General features: G+C 39.5%; 1 protein-coding gene across 9 annotated transcripts in view; it reads right to left on the bottom strand.

The window, feature by feature from the left end:
* Nucleotides 1-466: 466 nt before the first annotated feature.
* Nucleotides 467-12,796, bottom strand: part of CDH11 (cadherin 11) — an 89,896-nt gene continuing 77,566 nt past the window's right edge. For all 9 annotated transcript variants that reach the window (XM_072934439.1, XM_030282705.4, XM_072934436.1 and 6 more), the window contains 5 exons: nt 12,161-12,297; nt 11,822-11,943; nt 10,619-10,736; nt 4,330-4,581; nt 467-3,408 (listed from right to left, as the gene is read on the bottom strand). In XM_072934439.1, the coding sequence (XP_072790540.1) occupies nt 2,912-3,408; nt 4,330-4,581; nt 10,619-10,736; nt 11,822-11,943; nt 12,161-12,297 (1,126 nt within the window). In that variant the 3' untranslated portion in view covers nt 467-2,911. The remainder of the gene's footprint in view (nt 3,409-4,329; nt 4,582-10,618; nt 10,737-11,821; nt 11,944-12,160; nt 12,298-12,796) is intronic.

The following is a 12,796-nucleotide window of genomic DNA, read 5'->3' as shown; positions in this document are numbered from 1 at the left end:
TCTCCAGACCCACTGAGGTTATAATTAACCTTTCAATTGTCTTCCCTGGATGTGAGGCTCTGTTTTTGGGGAAGGCAATGCCACTGCGCTTAAGTAACTGGAGTGCGTGAATCCTTTCCCAGGTGGCCCAGATTTTTGGGAATGCTGCAGCCTATGGCCCACAGACTTCTTGAGTGTGTTGGGTCTAACTCGGAGCTGCCATGATGGGCTGGGTTTTACCAAGCTCAGATTAAAGACCCGAGGCTCTTACAAGTGCCGTGGTGAAGTTCAACGCAAAGCAATATCTCATGGTGCCAGAATGCGCTGCTCGTCCAAGGTGCTGCCAGCAGTCTGGAGTGAAGGTAATTCCCAGCATTTCAGGGCTGGCCTTGGCTGAGATTAGCAAGCCTAACTTAAAAAAGCACTACCATAATTGCATGTTCACTGAGAAGCGGAAAAATAATCAAATGAAAAAGGACAAAACCAGCACAGAAAAAAAATTTATTTCCAAGCATCTACGAGAGTGCTACAAACAATAGAGACTAAAACTCAAAGCATATGAAACTATTAAAAAATGTAGTTGACAATGTCCTTCTTAAAAATTAAACATAAAAATTTAGAAAATGCAGTTATTAATTCTAAAACTTGCTCAAAAGTGAAATAAATCCAGATAGCATCAATGAGGATGGAGTCCTACAAATTACGTTTTTTAAAATTTTATTTCAATGTGATACTCATTTCTTTTCTCTCTTTTTTTTAATGTTTATTTAAATTTATAATGAAGATATGTGCAAATCTAGCAAAATATTCTTTGGATTATAAACAGAAAAATCAACAACCAAAGAAATTTGAATCAAGTTAATAATAAACTATAGAATTATATAGAATGCATACAGCTATAATAAAGTGAAATATTACAATAAACATTATAGAGCAAATCTGCTAATTTAGCAAACTCTGCCTTATAAAACATAGGGATATAATGGGACAAGTGAATATGTTATGGATATAGAGCTGAAACATCAGTCATCATTTTAAGGAGTTAAATTTTAATCTAATTACATATATGGGGGGGATCTTCAGAAAAGCAACACACCAACAAATCAGTTTTCCTCTCAGATCAAGCAGTTTGGTACCTGACTGCAAATGAAGGATAGGGTCTGTAAAACTAATGTAGGAAAATGTAGTTAATTTCTATTTATTGCCTCTTCCCATATTGCAGCTGCTGATCTCTGACCCTAAACAACCAACTATATTGAACTCAGCAGAGGTACAGCTGTACGCAGATGCAGAAAATGTTGATGTGCAGAACATATCCCAATCCCTTGCTCCTTCTGAACTAATACTTAAAAGAAAAAAAGTTCTAGATTCCTTTTTGGATTAAAAACATGCATTACGAAGAACAATTCTGAAAGCAATTCTGTATTTCTGTTGTCACAAATTAAAATATCTCCCTATCTGCAGATGATGCTATTCTACTGGAAATTAGAAAAAAACCCCAAACAACTCCCCCCCCCCAAAAAAAAAAAAACAACCAAAAAAAAAAAAAAGAAAAAAAAAAGAAAAATAGGAATTAAGTACCAAAATCTCAATTACTATTCAAGTAAGGTAATTGTCAGGTAGAACAGTCCTTAGGGAAGTCACAGCTAAACTGGGTCAGATTTCAGCCTCTAGAACCTGCAGAAGCTCAGCAAGGCTGGAGTAAAGTGTAAGCTCAGAGTACACCTGTCCACCCACAAAGTCACTCCTGAAGCCTCGGGAATCTCTAAGATACAAGATAAATGTATATCACATGGGACATATTGAAAAGTATTACACTCAATTTAATCCAGAACACACAGTAGGACTATATGATGATTCTTACTGTGTTCTGGGAGCAGCCACAAGCTGTAGAGAGGGTACAAAATGTTCACCAGACGTTATATTTGTTTTAATCTAAAAAACATTTGTAAAATGTACTTGATTTTTAAATAATCACTTAACAAGGCAACAAACCAACTACAAACACATAATAAATAAGGCTATTAAAAGGTCACAATTGTAGTAAATTAGTCAGAACTATAAATGGGACATTAGAAACACTATGTTTTTCCTTATATGCTTAATAACCAGAACAAGAATTAAAAAAGAATCAGTTTATTTCAAAGTCTGCTTCTTATATTGAAGCACATATTAAAGCAACAGTACAATGTTCATAAAATATAAGTGTGATGCTGTAACATTTCTTACATGTCAGAATACTGATATTTGTATGTATACTAAAATAAGAATTTTAAAATTGTACAAATAGATACATTAAAAATGACATAGAAATAGGGTGCCTTCCACCGAACAAGACAGAGTTTTTATATCTGGCACGTATTAGTTTAAGATGAAAGAATAAGCAAAAAGATTTACAAGAATCAGCAGTAACAAGTTTGATGCTCAAGAGACATAGTAATTGTACATTGTACTGTACATACACCATATGGGTTTAAGCTGGCTGAATATTATATATTTCAAGTTTAAAAATGCACTTCCATATAGAGTGTCCATAGTTTAAGGCGAAATTACAGCTCAGAACTGTTGTCTTTTCTAATTTGTGGAAGCTTCTCTGACATAAAAGATTTAGATGTTCATAACACATAAAAGATTTCCCTTATTTTTAGATTTGCTTTTAGCATTTTCCTTCATTTAAATATTTCGCATTTCTTAAGTGGGTTTTTTCCTTCAGTGAAGCTGGCAGCCGACTTCCAGATTTGCCTTTTGTAGGAGAAGGTACTTCACAGTATTTACCACTTTCGTGTCCTTTTAATTAAAGGAATCCTCTCTGTCAAACTTAAATGTTTAAATGAGATTTCTCTTGATTTTTAAAAAAATACCTGCTTACATTTCCTCTGGATTCTTCAGAACTTCGGACACAGTTCTTAAGGCCAAATCTTAAACTTTATTGTTAAGAATCATCATCGAAAGTGTCTTTGGAGCCATACAAGTCTGCAAGTTTCTTAAATCGAGGTCCCCAGTTTTGTAGATAGTCGTAGTCCAAGTCAGAATCTGTTGTTGCTGACTCCAAGGAGCTGAGGGACCCAGCCACGGAGCCCCTGCCCTCGTAGCCATAGATCTGGATGGAGTCATAGGGAGGGGCAGTGGGGTCGTTGTCAGCCTCCTGTATCCTGGTGTTGATGAAATCATCCACATCCACGCTGTTGGGTGCGGGCCGCAGCCCCGGCCTGGGCAGGTACTGGTACTCGGGCTTGATGTCCTTGCGGGGCATGAAGCCGTTGATGCCGTCGGGGTTCTGCAGCGTGGCGATGTCAAACGCCTCCGTGTCCTCCTCACCTCCGCCCTCATCATCGTACGTGATGATGTTCTCCCGCACATCTTCCTCCTCAAACACGATCAGGGGCTCTTTCTTCTGCCTCTTCAGGGTTACAAACAGCACGACAATGACTGGGGAAAAAAAAAATGCGGGTTAGACCGCACTGTCAAACAGCAGCTCCTTTGTAAGTAATTATTGCATTCCCAAGCCCTCCGCTTTTCTGATGGATTGTTGCAAACTTCTGCACTTTTAGTGCTCCTTGCTAGGAAAAAGCAGAGATGTTTGTACACAGAATTAAACACACTGATCTGAGGCTTTCTGTCTGAGCTGCATGCCAGGGCTGTTACTAATGGCTCATTACTGCGACACTAATTCAAGGGAAGTGCTTGTGGGGCCCCAAGTACTGCAGAACACTGTGACACTGCCTTTGAGCAGCCCAAGCATATGAATATCTGCAACAAAACAAAGATGAATCTTTATCCTCTCCTATATACCCAAAGCTTAACTCTAATTCCAAAGTGTCATTTCCATTAAAATGGAATTTTTTAAGCAACACCTCCAAAGACGTATTTGTTTTGCATTCTCACTTCAAATTTCTATAAAATAAAGTATCCACCCCCTGCCACGGATACTTTAGATTCTCCCAGGCTGCTCCAAGTCCCAGTGTCCAACCTGGCCTTGGGCACTGCCAGGGATCCAGGGGCAGCCACAACTGCTCTGGGCACCTGTGCCAGGGCCTGCCCACCCTGCCAGGGAACAATTCCTAATTCCCAACATCCCATCCAGCCCTGCCCTCTGGCAGTGGGAGCCATTCCCTGTGTCCTGTTCCCCCATCCCTTTTCAATTGTCTCTCTCCATCTTTCCTGCAGCTCCTTCAGGCCCTGCAAGGCCACACTGAGCTCACCCCAGATCCTCTCACAGCCAGGCAGATCAACACTCCCTATAAAAATAAAGGCTAAAAAATTCAGATTCATTTATCCATCTTGGAGCTGAGGGCAATATTTTTTTTTAACACAAGCCCAGCCAAGCAGCAAGGAAGGAACATTTTTCACCTAAGAGAATGACAATGCAGGCCAGGATGGCGATGAGGGCACCGGTGCTGAGCCCCGCATTGAGGACATAGGCCTCGGCATTGCAGGAGAGCAGGGAGCCGCTGCCGTCGCAGCCACACACACGGATGGTCAGCGTGTTGGTGCTGCTCAGCGGGGGCACGCCGCCGTCGCTGATCACGATGGGGAGGAGGTACAAATCCTGCTTCTGGCGACTGAACCCTTCCCGTCTGACCAGCACACTCGCTGTGTTATCTGGTTGAAGAAGACAGAGAATCATCATTAATTCTTCCACGGGGTTGTCCTCCTAGCCAATGTTTAAAAGGAAATTATCTCGCTGCAAAGACTCTCAATTTTCTTTGGCTTTAGAGTTATTTCTACAATAAACCAGTGGAAAGTGCTGCTTTTCTAGTGACACAACAGCAATTACATTATTATATTTAATTAATATAGCACCACACTCAGTTTTAATTCTTTAATTAACACAAGCAACACAGATAATCTCTGTCTGATAGCACGTTTTAGTATCTGTACCTTCCTGAGAAATTCACAATAGTTTTTTCTACCCAAATGACTGGACCTTCTTATTACTGTCTGATCTGGTTTTAGTGTCCCTCCAGAATTAAAGTTTTCAATGGAGGGGTAAAACCCATATCTCCCGTATGTGTTCTTGGTGTCACATATAAAAGCATGGTAGACACTGTCCCCAAATGGGCTCTGATAATGAGACTCCCACCATAAAAAAAGCCAATATTTTCTGTGTATGAGCAAATTTGAGCCTTGTTGTTTCAGTAACAAATGCTGAAGGTAACAGCGTTTTATCAGAATCTGGTTTTCACCCAAACTTCCAAAGCCAGAATTCAGAGAGCTTGATCATACATGCACAGTATGTCTGGGCACATTTTGTATCACACGGATGTGAGGAAGAGTTAAATCACAAAATCAAAAATGCCCTGAGTTGGAAGGGAACCACAGGGATCCAAGAGTCCAACTCCTGGCAGTATTGCTGTAACTCTATTCCCACTGTCCTCACAAGAAGTGACCTGCCATGGTGCAGGGGACAGAAAATGAGCTGCCATCTCAGCACAGGACATTTTGGATGGTCCTGCATACTTCCTCTGGCTTAAACCTTGGAAAGGGGACAGTGTGAGATGACACCCTGGGCTGAGGCAGCCTGTGCTTCCTGCTCTCAGGGAAGCACCAACAGAGCTCCCCTGTGCCCCTCCCCTCTCTCTCAGCTCAGCCTAAACCAAAGTTTATAACTGTTGTAAACATCCCAAAGTAAATAAAGTGAAGTATTCACATCCGTGGTTTTCAGACCTTCAAAAGCCAGTTTATACTGAAGATTTAGTCCATACAACCTTTCCTGGCCTGCTATGTTCTTTATTTTTCACTGTATAACATAAAGGGGGAAAAAAAGACCAGTTCTTTTATCTGCTGAGGGAGGGCTGTTCATCTCCAAAGGTATCCACTTTACTGCTGCCTCAGGCTTCTGCAGATTAATCGTTTCCTGTTGAAGAGTCAGCATAAATCCCAGAATTTAATAATGCAAACCACAAAACCTCTCCTAATGATCTAATCACTGTGATTTCCATGGAAATCTGTGAATAAATTATATCCAAAGAGAAGTGTTCTTGCCTTGCATTAACCACCCTTGCAGGCAGTGCCCCTGATGTAGGACAAGGTCTGAAACTACCCCCAAATTTGGTGAATCTATGGCATGAGGAGGATGTTTGCACAGATTGACTCTCCCAGGAACTTCACCAGAAAAAAGGACTATTTAAACTGGAGCTGTTTGTTACACACCAAATGAATCCATCCCCCGTATCTGCCCCTGTCTGCCAGCCCACACCCCTGGTGCCCTGAATGGCCCCCTGGGTGTGACAGAACTGTTGCTTTTTGGTGTTGAGTTTCACGAAAACAACAACCGGGTAGAAAGGAGCTTCTCAACTTCTCCTTTACACAATGTCACACTTGCTAAGGACAGAGACACTGATAAAGACCTGATTGTTCATTACTTGTGCCTCTTGGAGGTGTCCCGTGTCTCCCTGAGAGTCCTACTAATCTCCTAAATGTTTACATGCACTATCTAAACTTTGAGGCACAATTTTTTTACAGGATCTTGGTGATATCAATGTCTGCATGACAAAAGCCTTATGTTAGCACTTTAAATTAATGGACTTGTAACACTTTGGTGCAAATAGGAATACAACATCTAGTATCTATTAACCTATTAGCTAACTTAAACTAATATTTTGATCCAGAATAAAATATTCCCCAGAGTCCTCCAAAATGCACTTAATAATTAATTTCCTCAATGGGATAACCAAGATCTGCTCCATTAAATGAAAAACCACAACACGGCAGATTATTCTTGTGGCAAAAAATAGGAACATTTACAGGGGGCTGGGCTACAGCTGCCTCAAGGCTGCAAAGGCAATGTGCAAGTAATGACAATAACTATTAGTATATATAGTCTTTGGCTATACATTTCTTATAATATATTTTATTTTTCTTGCCTTTGTCAGCTGAAATAGCATTCCTAGTTAAAAATAAGAAAAGGACAGCAAATTATTCAGCTGTTATACAGACTGGCCTGGTCCACTGCAGTCACTTATACTAAAAAAAACTGATTTTGATCCAATGGTTGATTTACCTGTTTTAATGGGAAGTGATTTTTGGTTTAACATAAATTTTTAAAAAGAAAAATCCAATCAACATGCCTGGCTAAAGTTTAAAAAGGACTACAATACATCCAGTCTAAAAGGTAATTTTTTCAACTTTTCCTTTTACTGTTTATGTTCACTTCTCATATTTAGAAGAAACATAATGTCCATAAGAGGAAAAAGCCCCCTTTCTTACCTAGAAAAAAGATAACATATAATCCCAGCTAATATTCTCATCCTTGCTTTTTTATTATTTTCAAGGCCCAGGAGTAGAGCTATAATCCTGGTAAAATGACATTTTTTAAGCCAACAGAAATTAAATGTCAATACCAGCTTAAAACTGTTACTTAACACATACAGGAGCTACTTGACTATCAGTCCTAATGAACACAATGGGGGTTAACACAAAAAGGAAAAGAACAGTCATCTTAAGGCCATTCCCAAAATATCACATTTTTCCAGCTATTATTGCCTTGGCTATCCAATATTCAAAGATGTTGCAGGCAAAGATTCCCTGTGCTTTCCATGAAATCTTCACAATTAGAAGCAAAAATTGCATTATTCTTGGTGATACTTATACTGATCTCTCTGACCCTTGATTTTTGTCTTTTTCTCTGGTGATCTTATTGATTATTTCCATTTTTTTCCTGTGTGCATAGGGAAATGCAGCTTAGTTTTTGGGGGCTTGTTAGCACATAGGTCATGTAAGGAGAATTCTAGATTACAGGAGCTGACTGCAGGGTGAACTTTATCACCTGTATGAGGTGTGAGGGCTGATTCAGCTAGAAAATGAAACAATTTCAGGGGTCCAGCTGTCTAAAATCATTACCTTACCAGGAGTGACAACCACTGTGGATAATCCATGGCAAAATCCTGTGACTTGATTGTTTGTGTGTTTTAAAATTTTCTTGCTGAAAAAGTGTGAAGCACATGTTTGAATTTTAAAAGTAGACTTTAGTCACTGATTTTTGGGGCTCACAAGTTTAATTTTAGGCTCTGTAAATCTCTATAGTGTGAATTTGGGATTGCAGCCATCCCAGTAATGCTGGGCTGAGGGAGCTCAAGGAAAGGGCATTTCAGCACGGGACCCAGCAGGGTCAAAAGCAGGAAATCCATGTACTCAAAATCTGCCTCTTTGCTGTGAAGTGCCACGAGCCTCTGCTGCTGTTTTGAAGGCCTGACTTCATTGGGAGCAGAACTGAGCAGAGCCTGGGCAGACAGTGCTGTTTGTTTATGAGCTATAATATAAGGAAACAGTGCAAAAGTAATTCTGTGCTTTATACCAGCATGGACTAAGCCATTATCTTATGTTTTCCATGGGAGATGGGCTCAGCTAAAGACTTGGTAACACAGTGGGCTATTAATAGGATGTAGAACGTGATTATGCTTTTTTGGATTACTGCAATATGTGATTACTTTCAGGAGCTGGTAAAAAGAAACTCTATTAAATGATAATTATGGGACTGTATTCACTTTAAAATTCTGTAATAGGCCCAAACATTGAAATTTTCATTAACTATTCTCCATAGTTAATAAAGCCATTTTTCTCTGAAAGTAGCAATTCCCTCTGAAAGCTGTGGCATGGCTTATAGAATACTCAGACTTACCACTGAAAAAAACAACTTTGAATGACCATGGACATTATTTGACTTGCAAATGGTAACACACTCTCCCTAAGAAGTTTTTTTTATATGGGAGTACACAGAATTTTAAATTTTTTAGTTTGTTCAAGTATAACTTTTAAAAACTCACAAGAATATGTAAATTAACAATATAATTGCACTGAGGATTGAACAAAATGAGGGAAAGAAAGGATGGAAATGAATTAATTTTCCCGGACTATTTATTTCACAAAAAGAAAATTATGTGGGAAGATTCAATCTCTTAATCCTATCTTCTTGAAATAACCTTTTGCATTATTGTCATTTAGAAACTTTATATTAAACTGACATAATAATTTCAACTACAACACATTTTTATCTGGGTGAATTTTGTCAGTAACAAATTTGTCAGTTTATGGAAATGAAGGATGAGTGGGATTAGCTGGAGTCAGGAACCATAATACAACTCAGAGTATCTCCACTCTGAGCTGCACTTCCTTTGCTAGTTTATAAAATATAATCTATTTTCAGTTTGATGTAGTGACCATAAAATGTATTTTATAGCAAAACTTGGCCTCTGGGTCTCAAGCAAAGAATACGTGCTTATTTACTCCTCTCTAAAAATACACCCATGAATTTTTCAAAACTTGTGTTTTACTACTTTAAATATATGCCCTGCACTGGCACCATTAGGAGTTGCTATGTATGTACAAACATCAAGCACCAGGCAACAGTATTACTTTGATCAGTAATACTTCTGGCACTCTTGGATTCATTATTTAGGCCAGTTCAACCAAGTTTTACTTTTCAGAAAACAGTCAAGTTTCCTTCAAACATTAAAGCTTACTAATCAAAACCAATTCCTTAGAAGCTGAAAGAGTTTTTGCCCTGTGAAGGGAAATAAAAAATTAACATTGAATCAGAACATAATGAAACAAATTGAATAAATATGTATAATGGCCAAACCTGTTTTTTTTGGTTTTTTTCCCAGTTTGCCCATTTCCTCTGGCTCCCTCAGCCTCTGGCAAGTTCAGGTCACTGATGTTATTATGTTGTGATCAATTGAATTTTGACACTCACCCAGGCCTGAGGTTTTTTGCTTACAAATTACTTTTACATCTCGCCATCAGAGTGCAAAGCTCTATTTTGTGAATAACAGATTGGCAAAGGGATCAGGATATCCAGATCCTGAGACAGCCAGCACAGGTATGTTCCACAGCACAAATCCCCATTTCATTTCCTGCACTGGGCACTGATTTTATTCCATTGGGAATCTAGCCCATGTCTCTTATGATCCATAATTTACAAAAGCTGGCAGGCACAGTGGTGAACAAATACAAGCAGCCTAATGATTTATGCTTTCTCAGATAGTTTTAGGTTTGTCTAAATCAAGGAAATCTGCCAATTCCATTTACTGAGTGTTTGGCAGTGGTTTTGCCCTCTTCCTGGGAGATAAAATGATAGTGGATTCTTCCTGTTTGTTATTATTATGTAATTTAAAATATGCGTTCAAGAAAATTCAAGTGAGAATGTAGGTCCCAGATTCAGTCAAAAAGAGAAACAGAAAGTTTCTAACCAGGCAGAAGCCTGGGAATCTGTTGGAAAAGAAGGTAAATAAGATCCTTTATCTCTCTTGTTCACATTGTTTATAGTTAAGTTCTACCACTGTGTGTCATGCACTGTGCACCAATGGTGTTCACTTCAGGACCAAAGGAATTGGTCTGGACGAAGATCTGTATAAAGAGAGATGCATTTTGAAATAAATCAGAGTTTTACTCTCTCAACCTTCTGACTCAGTCTCTTCATTCCCGTCCTGCCTCAACAGCGTCATGAGTTAACAAACATCTCACTTTCCCAGGAACATCCTTGCATCTCAGCTGTATGTTTTTGCCTTCCTCCCCTAAATCTTGGAGAAAGACACTCTGCCAAAGTTAATGACAATGCTTTTGCATAACATTACATTGGCCATTAGTTCTACTTTCTCATTTTGTTGGATTCTGGTAGAATGGGAATCTTAACACAAACCTCTGTTGTCTCTGAGTGTAAAATTTGGATTATGAATAATTTCAGGTGGTAAACTGAAGATAAATCTTGGTCCATTGGCTGAGTCATCCTTGTCATCAGCGCTAATTGTAATAAATTGCTGCAAAAGAAAAGCACCAGTAAACAAACAGCTCCTTCTCTGGGTACATCACATACAAGCAGCATTCTGAGACAGCCCTTGAGTAAGGATTGTAAAATAGCAGAAGCCACCTCAAATACAAATATAAGCAATTAGAAACACAGAGCCAACTGCAAACTACAACACGCAATCTTTAATTACTATTGCATTAACAACCCCAGAATTACAGCTGTAAAAGAACACACCTTCAACATTCTTATACACAAATATGTGTTAATGGTAACACAGCAGATTAAATAAAATTCTGCAGAAAACTCAGCAGCTGAGAAAGTCTCTTTTAAACTGCTACACTGACTGCAAAGGCACAGATCATGTGCAGAGCTGCATTTCTCTATGATCCTAACCTCTCTTCCTCATAGATTGCCAGGAATAAATCTGTTGGCTAAGCTCTACAAGCACTGCACTGGGATTCTTCCTGTAAGACACTGAGTATTTCTGTAATAACCAAACCAGTCTCACAACTGGGAAAGCTGCCCCCAGCTCCACTGGCCCTGTGCTGGCAGGTACTCCCAGCCAACACCAATCCCACTCCATGCACAAAGGACTGGATAACTGCTGATAGCAGTCCAGAAATAAAGTGCCTTTCTGGGTGCTCAAGGCTTTCTGGTAAAAACCTCAAAACAAATGTTCATTTATTCCCTCTCATTGGAGCTGATAGGACAAACTTGGGTTAATGCCCTGAGGGAAGAGCTGTGTGTGCAGGGAGGTGAGGGGAACAGGGAAGGTGGTGGGAAAAGGGAAGATGGTAGGCCTAGAGGAAGCGGTGGGAACAGTACGTGTTGGGAACAGTGAAGGTGTTGGGCACAGGAAGATGGTAGGAACAGGAAGGTCGTTGGAACAGGAAGATGGTGGGCACAAAGCAGTGGACAGAGAAAGGTGGTGGGCACAGGGAAGGTGGGCCAGGTGAGGATGGTGGGCAGAAGAAGGTGGTGGCACAGGGAAGATGGTGGGCACAGGGTGGTGGTGGGCAGAGGGAGGTGATGGGAAGAGGGAGGTGGTGAGAACAAGGAAGATGCTGGCCACAGGATGTGCTGAGCAGGCCATACCTGGTTGCTTCGGGCATTCTCACACACAAAGGCTTCATAGGCAGCCGCAAACTTGGGAGCGTTGTCATTGACGTCAATGACCTTGATTGCAACGGGAACTTTGGCTTCCTGGTGCTGTTTGTCTGCAGGAGAGGCAACACTGAGATGAGACAGAAGCAGGAAAACCCCTCAAAAGAAAAAAACAGTTCCCAGCTGCATCCAAAGAAAGATCAAATATGGGAAAGATCAAATATGCTGAGGTATTTCTGCTGAGATTTCTTGCAGTTTATCAAACTCAGACAATTGGAGGATTACAAGATTCATACCACTGATTCTAAAACACCTCAGTGAAATACTCACGGACTTCAACTGCAAAGACAGAGATATTATGCCAAGCCATTTCTTCCCTATCCAAAGCCTTTATTGTCTTGATATTGCCATCTTCTGCATTAATAACAAAATATCTTTCAAGGTCGGTGTGTCGATCAATTGAATATCTAAAGAAGATTGAAAGTCAGTAATTAGAGGAAAGACAAACTTAGGAGTTTCATGCATCCAGATTTGTTCTATATAATTATTATTTCTAAATAATTCTAAGTAGTACACCTATTGTCACCCTCAATATCATTATCAAAAGGACGATATGTGTTCTTTTAAAAGGAGAATCACCTGGGTGGTTTCTACATTTAGAAAAACAGTACATCAGAATGTTTGTAATAAGTGAAAATGCTGGTCTTTGAAGTCTCTATATCAAAGCCCTAATACACTCTTCATTTTCTTCTCTTCTAAAACATGATAAAAGTATCTACTGAGATATATTTTTTATCTTCTGTTTCATATTAATCTTGTTGATCTTTTAAGTCTTCCAATCTTTGGTTTATTCGGAATATTAATTGATCATACCACTTTATCAATTATCCACGTTCTGCACATTTGTACAGCTTTATACAGCTCTGACTTTCATGACTTCACATTGAAATTATTTTAAATGTTAAG

This window comes from Taeniopygia guttata, chromosome 11, assembly GCF_048771995.1.
Source record: "Taeniopygia guttata chromosome 11, bTaeGut7.mat, whole genome shotgun sequence".
In the NCBI taxonomy this organism is placed as follows: Eukaryota; Metazoa; Chordata; class Aves; order Passeriformes; family Estrildidae; genus Taeniopygia; species Taeniopygia guttata.
The sequence above is the reverse complement of the archived record's forward strand: the minus strand, read 5'-3'. Positions and strand labels throughout refer to the sequence as shown.